Genomic DNA, 10,745 nt, shown 5'->3' with positions numbered 1-10,745 from the left:
AAAAAAAAAAAAAAAAACCCACAAACAAACAAAAGACACCATGGAAAGAATGAGCAGGAAAGCTACAGGGCAGGAGAATGTACAACTATAGGAAAAGAGCTCAAACCCCAAATTGTTAGAAGTCCTACAAATCCAACCCAAGAAAAGGAAAGCACATGCACACGAGGATGTATTTTTCATTCTTCATTATAGGCAAAGGCAGAAACAACCCAAATACCCAAAAACTGGATAAACAGAGCATGGCATATCTATGCCATGGAGGGCTATTCAGTAATAAAAATGGACTATCTTGTGGGAATTAACTCAGGGTAGTGGGAAAAATATTAGAGAAAGTTATAGAATATAGTCTCAAACCCTTTTAGAAGGCCTAAAGGTTTTTTTCTATAGTTCTTGGCTGAAGGCAGCCTAAATCCCCTTTACATTTAGTTAATTAGTAAAGCAGATAGCTAAGGTATGTGAAGGAGTTTACCTAACTAGCTTGTTTACTCATGTAGTCTTAAAACTAACCTTTGAGCCAGAAGGCCCCCTCAAGAGGAAGTAGACCAAAGATATTACCCTCTAATGGTGTTTGCTTTAAGCATCAGAACCTGTGCTTTGATCTTTAACCTCTAGTGGTGTTGACTCAAGCCTCTGTCAATTAAACTTTACTAAATAAATGTAAGTCTCACTGGCTAAGGAGGGTTGGCAGCTGCTATCTCTTTACAGCACTCTCCTGGGAGTCTGTAAGCTGCCAGACCCTCAGCCCAACTAGCGAAGCATAATATCTGTCAGTGTAGTTTATTCACCCACCACAAAGTCACAATCTGCAGGACAGACCCCCACAAGTAGTGACCCAGACAGTGGTGCCCCAATGTGAGGCGACCCTGACACTGAGGGTCGACCCTTTGCAATGGGGACCAGAAGGGCATCAGGTAGACGTGTGCAGAGGCCGGCCGGCTGTGTCACAAGTGGCACAACAGTAGAGTGGGGCCCATTTCCCTCTGACAAACCAACATAGAGGAAAATAGAGGTGAGAGGTGGGCACCAGTGCCTGGCACATGGCAGGCCCTCTGCACTGCTGGCAAATGAATGAGCCCTCTTGTGTCTATCTCTGGCCCTTGATGCTTTCAGCCCCGCATTAGACCTTACCACTCTCTTCTCTCCCCACCGGCAAGAGACCACAGATCGGTGCCCACCTGCCTCAAACACCCCCACTCATGGGCCATCCAGCAATCAGGCACCCCAGGGAGATGACCCACGGCTTCATGGGGAAATTACCTGGATGTGAACTAGGCCATCCCGCAGAGGAGGGAGTGTCGGGAGCCATTGTCAATTCGGAAGCAGCTTCCTGGGCGAGGTGGGCGACCCCGCTTAGAGGCATGGTGCTGGCATTAGAGGTTGCTGGGGACACCGGAGTGGGCTTGGCCTGGAGGATGGTGCCACTGGGGAATAAGCCAGAGACAGGACTGACAATTCTGCCAATGGGGCAAGGGAGGCCTGTGCCGAGGGATAACAGTCTCCACAGAGACAGGTCCCGGGCCCTCGCCCACCGCCTCTGGTGGGCCCACTGTAAGCTCCTGAGAACAAGGCCTACACTTTCTAGGCCTTCTGGGTTTCCTGTGTGCTCAGGGCAGGGCTGGGCACACTCTAGGGCCTCAAATGATCTGAGGGCTTGGCAGAGAGGCACCTGAGAGTCCTGACACCGTGAGCTGAACCCCACCTATGCCCCCAGCCCAGCTGTACCCTGGGCGTCTTGTGGGGTAGGGCAGCCTCATCCAAAGGTCAGCTTGGGGGAAGGGCTGGAGACAGACAGAGGCAGGGAGTCACCTGGTGGGTTCCTTGCAGTTCTCTGGGCTGGCACAGGCAGCGCTGACCCCTGGGGAAGCCGGCTCACAGACAGTGTTCCTCTGTGCTGTGCCTGCAGGGGGGACAGCAGTGCTTTCAGAATCGGTGCTGGGGACCCAAAGTCTCCAGGAATACACCCTTCACTACCACAAGCCAGAGTTGGAGATGGGACACTTAGAAAATGCAGTGGTCAGCCGGTGGCTCTTGCCTGTAATGCCAGCATTTTGGGAAGCCAAGGCGGGTGGATCACGAGGTCAAGAGATCAAGACTATCCTGGCCAACATGGTGAAACCCTGTCTCTACTAAAAATACAAAAATTAGCTGGGCTTGGTGGTGCATGCCTGTAGTCCCAGCTACGCGGGAGGCTGAAGCAGGAGAATTGCTTGAACCTCGGAGGCGGAGGTTGCAGTGAACTGAGATCGCGCCACTGCACTCCAGCTTGGTGCCTGGCAACGGAGCGAGACTCTGTCTCATACAAAAAAAAAAAGAAAACGCAGTGGTCATCTGAAGGGGATGCCTGCCTGCCGTTTGTTCCCCTTTGGAGTAAAGCAGCCCAACTTGCCCTGGGGAATTGCTCTCCCTCTGATGGCAGTATCTGTGATTAGGAGTCGGGACCGACTGAACCCCCTTTCTAGGAGTGGCCATGAGACCAGGCTGGACCAATCAATCCATCCCTTTCCTCTGGCCATGATGAGCCAGTTCAGGAGTGAACATATGACCCAAGCCCGTGAGGTGGAATTTAAAGATTTTGGTTTGGGATTTAAAGGTTTTGGTTTTGGATATTAAAGATATAAGAAAGGGAGGAAGCTGTCTTCCCACTGGCGCTGGGCTGTAAGCTAACCTAGAGCTGCTAGTGAGTAACTTGCAGACCAACCAACACAGAGGGAAACAGGGGTGAGAGATAGGGCAAGATGGAGTCCTGGATCCAGCCATGGCTGAAGCTTCTCAGAGCTATCTCCAGACTTTTAAGCTACATGTGCTAAAAAATTGGGGATTTTGCTGCTTGCAATCCAAGGAGTCCTGAAGAGTGCTGGATGGAAGCAAAGTGGAGAGGAAAACGCACACACATCATCCATCCAGTGTCACTGAGTTTGCCTGCCACGTCCTAACTGCCAGGCAAATCACACGATTCTATTTTTTAATATTTATTTATTTATTTATTTATTTGAGACAGAGTTTCACTCTTGTTACCCAGGCTGGAGTGCAATGGCGCGATCTCGGCTCACCGCAACCTCCGCCTCCTGGGTTCAGGCAATTCTCCTGCCTCAGCCTCCTGAGTAGCTGGGATTACAGGCACGCACCACCATGCCCAGCTAATTTTTTGTAGTTTTAGTAGAGACGGGGTTTCACCATGTTGACCAGGATGGTCTCGATCTCTTGACCTCGTGATCCACCTGCCTCGGCCTCCCAAAGTGCTGGGATTACAGGCGTGAGCCACTGCGCCCGGCTTATTTTTATTTATTTATTTGAGACAGAGTCTCACTCTGTCACCCAGGCTGGAGTGAAGTGATGCAATCTCGGCTCACTGCAACCTCTGCCTCCCGGGTTTATGCAATTCTCCTGCCTCAGCCTCCCAAGTAGCTGGGATTACAGGCATCCACAACCATGATTGGCTAATTTGTATATTTTTAGTAGAGATGGGGTTTCACCATGTTGACCAGGCTGGTCTTGAACTCCTGACCTCGAATCCACCCGCCTCAGCCTCCCAAAGTGCTGGAATTACAGGCATGAGCCACCGTGCCTGGCCCAGTCAAATGATTATAATGAGACATTCTTTACCAGGCTGTCGTCAGGATAAACAGAAGAATGTACATGAGGTGCCCATCACACCATGTGACATATGGTAAACGCTGTGTCCTTGCCCCCATTTGGACTCCTGTCCCATCACTTAAAAGGTGATGGTATGCATGGGACTTCGCTCTGAAACTTTCCATGGAGGTGAGCATGAGCAATGCTGACCTCTTGTTCCGTGGCATGGTGGGGTGGCGACACCTAAGCTTAGATATTTCCTGCTCTGTCTTTGCAGGCGATTTACCTCCCATCTCCGGACCTCGATTTCCACACCTGGAAAAAAAGGCTAATACTGTCTGCCTTATGGAGACTTAAGAATTTCAGGAAAGAGAACCAGTGAGGCTTAGCTGATTGGAGGCAGAAACTGCTTTCCATTTTATAGCTGGAAAAAAACAAGCCCTGAGAGCTGCCCCATGGGTGAGTCCACAGGGGATCCCAGAGATGAATCAGGATTTGGCAGCCAAGATTAGAACACTTCTAAAGCAGTGTCAGCCAACAGAAATATGTGAGACACACATGTCAGCTCAAATATTCTAGGAGCCACATTTAAAAAGTAAAAAGAAATAAGTGGAATTAATTTTCATAGTATATTTATTTCACCCAATGTATCTAAAATGTTATCATGTTTGCAGGCAATCAATATAAAAAATAATTAATCATATTCTTGTTTATACTGTTTTTGAAATCTAGTGCGTAGTATACACACAGCACTTCTCAATGCAGACATAGCTGCATTTTTTAAAATTTTTTATTGATTTGTGTTTTTGTTTTGTTCTGTTTTTGAGATGGAGTCTCACTCTGTTGTCCAGGCTGGAGTGCAGTGGCATGATCTCAGCTCACTGCAACCTCTGCCTCCGGATTCAAGCGATTCTCCTGCCTCAGCCTCTTGAGTATCTGGGACTACGGGAAGTACCACCACGCCTGGCTAATTTTTGTATTTTTAGTAGGGACGGGGTTTCACCATATTGGTCAGTCTGGTCTTGAACACCTGACCTCATGATCCGTCCTCAATGGCCTCCCAAAGTGCTGGGATCACAGGCCTGAGCCACCGAGCCCAGCCCCTAGCTGCATTTTAAGTGAATGGCCACATAGGGCTGGCCAGTAGCACCGCATTGGGCAGCAAAGGGAGGCCTCTGGCATGTGGCAGTCTCAGGAACACTGCCCAGACAGTCCCTCCAGCCAGAAGCCTCACCTGGAACAACCAGATTCAGGATGTTTTTCACAGAGATGCAAGCTTCTGAGCTGGAAACTTATCGGAAGTTTGGCCTTTTTGGAGAGGCCCTCAAGGCCTTCAGTTACAACTCCTCATCTGACAGATGGGGAGACTGAGGTCCAGAGACGGGTGGGAGCACGGCCCACAGTTGCAAATCTTTGCAAAACCCTAGGTATCTGCTGCCATGTCCACCCCAGCACTCTCCCTGCCTGTGGGTGGAGGACTTCGTCATTTCCTTAGCACAGCACCCTCCCTTGACCCAAGGGGAATTCGACCAGATCTGAATCCACCCACCCTCAGCTTGGATCTCCCTGCCAGGTGCCCCCATACCTTAATTCAGCGAATCTCTATGGGGAGCAGATGCCATGCCTAGCGTTTGACTGGGCAGTGGAGAGATGCTGAGAAACACCCTGGGCATGGTCTTTGCCCTTGGGAAGCTTCCAGCCAGGGAGGGAGACAGGCATTGATCAAACCACGAGACAGAGAGAGAGGTAGGCATCCACGCTTGCAAAGGACACAGTGCTGCCAGCTTCCCTGGCGAGAGGCCAGGGAAGGCCTCTTGAGGAAGTGGAATGGAGAGCTCAGGGCAGAGTAGGATTTGACTAAGTGAATGGAGAGGGAAGGGTGTCCCCGGCAGAGAGAACAGCATGTGCAGAGGCCGGGTGGCACAGAGAGCGCACAGGTCCACCCACCTGGAAGAAGGGCAGCCGAGGTGGAGTGCAGAGAGTGAGGGGCTGGGGCTGAGAGCTGAGGCTGGGAGGAAGGAGAGGCCATGAATCTGGGAAGGTGGAGTAGACACGCTTTTCCCTCTTCCTCCAGCTAAGGACTGCTAAAAGCCCTGGACATTATGTACAAAATAAATGTAAGAAGACTCTGAAAGACAAAGAGAAGAAGGCAAATCGACTGGGGGCCTTGGGACCTGAAGAATGACATAGTGCTGAGTCCCTGGAGTTTCTTTTTTTTTTTTTTTTTTTTTGAGACAGTCTCACTCTTGTCACCTAGGCTGGAACGCAATGGTACGATCTTGGCTCACTGCCACCTGCAACCTCCGTCTCCCAGGTTCAAGTGATGCTCCTGCCTCAGCCTCTTGAGTAGCTGGGATGACAGGCGCGTGCCACCACACCTGGCTAATTTTTGTAATTTTAGTAGAAATGGGGTTTCTCCATGTTGGCCAGGCTGGTCTTGAACTCCTGACCTCAAGTGATCCACCTGCCTCAGCCTCCCAAAGTGCTGGGATTACTGGCATGAGCCACCACGCCTGGTCTTGGGTCCTTATCTTTAGAGTAACAGGAAGATACTGAAGCATTTCAGGCATATACGTGTGTGTGGCTGGGGAGGGAGACAGAGAGAATCAAATCCAGATTTGGTTTTGCAAGGGTCATTCTGGCTCTCTGCCATGGGGCTGGATAAGAGAAGGAATTAGGGGTAAGAAGATGGAGAAGCCAGTTGGGGGGCCAAGTCTACAGGATGGCTGGCTGCAAGGGATGAAGGAAGGGGGAGGGAGAAGAGGAGCAGGCAGTGGTGGCAATGGGGGAGACTGCCGATCCCCCAGGGTGCACAGCAGGGCATGGGACTCCAGAGAAGGACCCGGTTGGGGGAGGGGTCACAGGTTTCAGGGTAGCCCTTTCCAGGGGACACAGGGCTGTGTCTGAGCCCATCTCCCTGCTCCATGTACCCGCAGCTGCGGCACCCACCCTATGCTGTGCTCCAAAGCCCACCCACTCCTCATGCCTCCCTTCTGGAAGATGGTCCCAACGCCGCCCAGACAGGTACTGTGGCCTGTACCCCTCTCTGGTTATGAGCAGCCCGGACACCTTGCACTATCAGAAAAGCAGAAGTCAGAGAGGTAAGAAGCTTGTCTGAGATCACACAGTAAGCTGGAAAAGAAACCCATGTTTCTCCAGTCTTGAGCCTGGGGCCCGATCTCTCAGCACCTCTAACTCCCAAAGCCCTGAATCTGAAAGCGGGAAGCCAACTCCCAGGACAGAGACTTCAGGGTTCCTTCTTGCTTATGAGGCATCAGATAACTTCTGCCTTGAGCCTCAAACCAAACCAAGACCTCCTGCAGCCAGGTCTATGCCAGGGAACAGCAGGGTCTCTCTTCGCCTGGAACACAAGGTTGGGAGGGCAGCAGAGGCGCTGGGCGCTGGGCATATTCCTGGGCCATGGCAGAAGGAGACACGATCTGTCCAGCAGCCTCAGGGAAGCGGGAGATCGGATGGCAATAGTGCATTGGGGTGGGCGGAAGGTGAGGCGGTAATGGCACAGGTCTCCGTGCTGGGCCGAGGGTGGGGACACTGACCTGGGAACTTGACAATCATCCCTGCTGGGCAGACGGAGTGGAGGAAGCAGCGGGCGCAGGAGTTGACGGCAGACATGGCACAGAACATGCCAGGTCGACATTCGCAGACACGGGAGGAGTTCCACGCACATGGCCTCTTCTCCACGAGGTCATCTGAGGGACACAGACAGGGGTCACAGAGGGGAACAGGAGGAAGGCATCTCTCCGGAGAGCTCCTGAGATGAGGAGGAGAGGGCAGGTGGAGTCCAGAATGCAGCTTCCTCCTCCCAGCTCACCCCCCGGTGATTACTACCAATTGGATTAAAAATAAAATTAATTAATGTACCCATTTTTTTTAATGAAAAAAAAAAAAGGCATGGAGGACACTTAGATACATATTGCTAAATGGAAGACACCAGTCTGAAAAAGCTACACACCGTGACTCCAACTACATGACATTTCTGGAAAAGACAAAACTATTGAGACAGCAAAAAGATCAGTAGCTGCCAGAGGTTCAGAGGGAGGGAGAGGTGAACTGATGAGCTCAGCACACATTGAGGGCAGTGAAACTATTCCAGATGCCACTGTGATGGTGGATACGCATCATCATCCGCTTGTCTAAAGCCTAGAATCTGCAACGGCAAGAGTGAGCCCTGATGTCAACTATGGACTCCAGTTGGTAACAATAACGCATCACTATCAGGTCATCAGTTCTAACAACTGTGCCCACAAATGTAAGGCATGGTGGCTCATGCCTTTAATCCCAGCACTTTAGGAGGCTGAGGCAGAAGGATCATTTGCCCTCAGGAATTCCAGAGCAGCCTGGGCAATATGACGAAATCCTATCCCTACCAAAAAAAAGAAAAATTAGCCAGGCATGGTAGCACATGCCTGTAGTCTCAGCTACTTGGGAGGCTGAGGCGGGAGGATCGCTTGAGCCCAGGAGGTTGAGGCTGCAGTGAGCTGTGATTGTACCACTGCACTCTAGCCTGGGCAACAGAGTGATGTCCTGTTTCAAATAAATAAATAAATAGGAGAGGCCGGGCGCAGTGGCTCACGCCTGTAATCCCAGCACTTTGGGAGGCCGAGGCGGGTGGATCACGAGGTCAAGAGATCGAGACCATCCTGGTCAACATGGTGAAACCCCGTCTCTACTAAAAACTACAAAAAATTAGCTGGGCATGGTGGCGCGTGCCTGTAATCCCAGCTACTCAGGAGGCTGGGGCAGGAGAATTGCCTGAACCCAGGAGGCGGAGGTTGCGGTGAGCCGAGATCGTGCCATTGCACTCCAGCCTGGGTAACAAGAGCGAAACTCCGTCTCAAAAATAAATAAATAAATAAATAGGAGAAACTGTGGGAGAGTGGGAAGGGAGTAGAGGGTAGATGGGAACTCTGTATTCTCTGTATCACTTTTCCTGTAAACCTAAAATGCTCTAAGAAATAGTTTATTAATTTTTTTTTTAGACAGAGTCTCACTCTGTCACCCAGACTGGAGTACAGTGGCACAATCTCAGCTCACTGCAGCCTCTGCCTCCCAGGTTCAAACGATTCTCCTACCTCAGCCTCCTGAGTAGGCGGGATTACAGGCACGTGCCACCATGTCCAGCTAATTTTTTGTATTTTTAATACAGATGGGGTTTCACCATGTTGCCCAGACTAGTCTCAAACTCCTGAGCTCAGGCGATCCATCCGCCTCGGCCTCCCAAAGTGCTGGGATTATAGGCGTAAGCCACTGCGCCCAGCCAGAAATAGTTTATTAATTTTTTTAATGGACAAAGGGTTGGAATAGACATTTCTCTACAGAAGATACACACATGGCCAATAAACACATGAAAAACGCTCAACACCATTAGCCGTTAGGGAAATGCAAATCAAAATCACAGTGAAATACCGCTTCATATCCACTAGAATGACTAGAATCAAAAAGACAGTTAATAACACGTGTTGGCAGGAAAAGCAGGAAATCAGAGGTTGGTTAACACATAAAAAGTAAAAGGTAGGCTGGGTGTGGTGGCTCACGCTTGTAATCCCAGCACTTTGGGAGGCCAAGGCAGGCAAATCACCTGAGATCAGGAGTTCGAGACCAGCCTGGCCAACATGGTGAAACCCCACCTCTACTAAAAAATACAAAAATTAGCTGGGGGTGGTAGGCACCTGTAATCCTAGCTACTCAGGAGGCTGAGAAAGGAGAATTGCTTGAACCCGGGAGGCGAGGTTGCAGTGAGCGGAGATCGCACCACTTCACTCTGGCCTGGGCGAAAGAGCAAGACTTAATCTCAAAAAAAAAAAAAAAAAAAAAATCACTGGTAAAAATAATAATTAATGTGCAACAGGCTTGGAGACTAAGAAGGGGCAACCTTGGCAGATTAGAAACGAAGACAACTCCCTCAAATACGGAAGGCAGAGGACAGTCAAGACCAGAGCGAAGGAGACCACAGCCCACAATATAGCCAAGGGAAACTCGCTGAAGGGAGGGGAGAGGTGCTGGGCAACTCCTCATCTACTCATGACACACAGCAGAGGCCATGCATGTCCCACACAGAGACTCCTGTAGCCCCACCTCAGCCCCATGGTCCTCAGAGGTGGGTTTCAGAAGCCCCATTTGCAGGCTGCCCACATCATGAGATACCATGTGCACAGAACCAAAAGTCACCAAACATCAGAGGAAAAGCAGCCCCAGGGAAAAGGAGTTCTGAGTGCAAAGAGAACTAACACTCAAGGAGGCAGAAAAGAGAGAAAACAGGACAGAACGTTAGAAACGATGCATTCACGCACTGCAGAGCAGCACTTCTGCCAATGACGGACGGCGTACGTGATGAGGGCCCCATAAGATTATAATGGAGCTGCAAAATTCCTGTTGCCTAGTGATGTCATAGCCATAGCAATGACGTAGCACACGCATTACTCCCGTGTTTGTGGAGATGTTGGTGTAAAGAAACCCACTGTACTGCCAGTGGTATAGAAGTGCTGCATAGCACATAAAACTATGGATAGTACATAATACGTGATACCGCCAATAAACAGCTATGTGGCTGGCTTATGTACTTACTGTACTATACTTTCTATCATTTTTTTTTTTCTGAAACAGGGTCTTGCTTTATTGCCCAGGCTAGAGTGCAGTGGCATGATCACGCCTCACTGCAACCTCAACCTCCTGGACTCAAGCAATCCTCCCACCTCAGCCTCCTGCGAGCTGAAACTGCAGGCACGTGCCACCACACTCAGCTAATTTATTTTATTTTTGGTAGAGATGGGAGTCACACTGTGTTGCTCAGGCTGGTCTCAAACTCCTGGTTTCAAGCGATCCTCCCAGCCTGGCCTCCCAAAATGCTGGAATTACAGGTGTGAGCCACCAAGCCCAGCCTTATCATTATTTTAGAGTGTACTCCTTCTATTTATTAAAAAAAACACAGTTAACTGTAATACAGCCTCAGATAGGTCCTTCTGGAGGCATACAGAAGACAATGTCATCATCATAGGCAATGACACTCCATGTGTTTTACTGCCCCTGAAGACTTTCCAATGGGACAACATTTTTTTTTATTTCCTACTAGGGTCTCAATTAGGATACAATGTATCACAGGAGAAATGTATTAAATCATAATTTGGCTTACATGTTTAACTGCCTTCTCACAG

The 10,745-nt window shown here is 50.0% G+C and overlaps 1 protein-coding gene across 1 annotated transcript in view; it reads right to left on the bottom strand.

Moving 5' to 3' along the window:
* The window catches only part of TNFRSF8 (TNF receptor superfamily member 8), a 77,887-nt gene that overhangs the window by 29,442 nt on the left and 37,700 nt on the right, over positions 1-10,745 (bottom strand). Inside the window, exons 4-6 of the mRNA XM_017504473.2 lie at positions 7,131-7,283; positions 1,807-1,897; positions 1,258-1,421 (exon numbers count right to left, since the gene is read on the bottom strand). Coding sequence (XP_017359962.1) covers positions 1,258-1,421; positions 1,807-1,897; positions 7,131-7,283 — 408 coding nt within the window. The remainder of the gene's footprint in view (positions 1-1,257; positions 1,422-1,806; positions 1,898-7,130; positions 7,284-10,745) is intronic.

Source organism: Cebus imitator, unplaced genomic scaffold (assembly GCF_001604975.1).
Source record: "Cebus imitator isolate Cc_AM_T3 unplaced genomic scaffold, Cebus_imitator-1.0 Scaffold15, whole genome shotgun sequence".
NCBI lineage: Eukaryota > Metazoa > Chordata > Mammalia > Primates > Cebidae > Cebus > Cebus imitator.
Note: the sequence above shows the minus strand (reverse complement) of the source record. Positions and strands in the feature narration are given on the sequence as shown.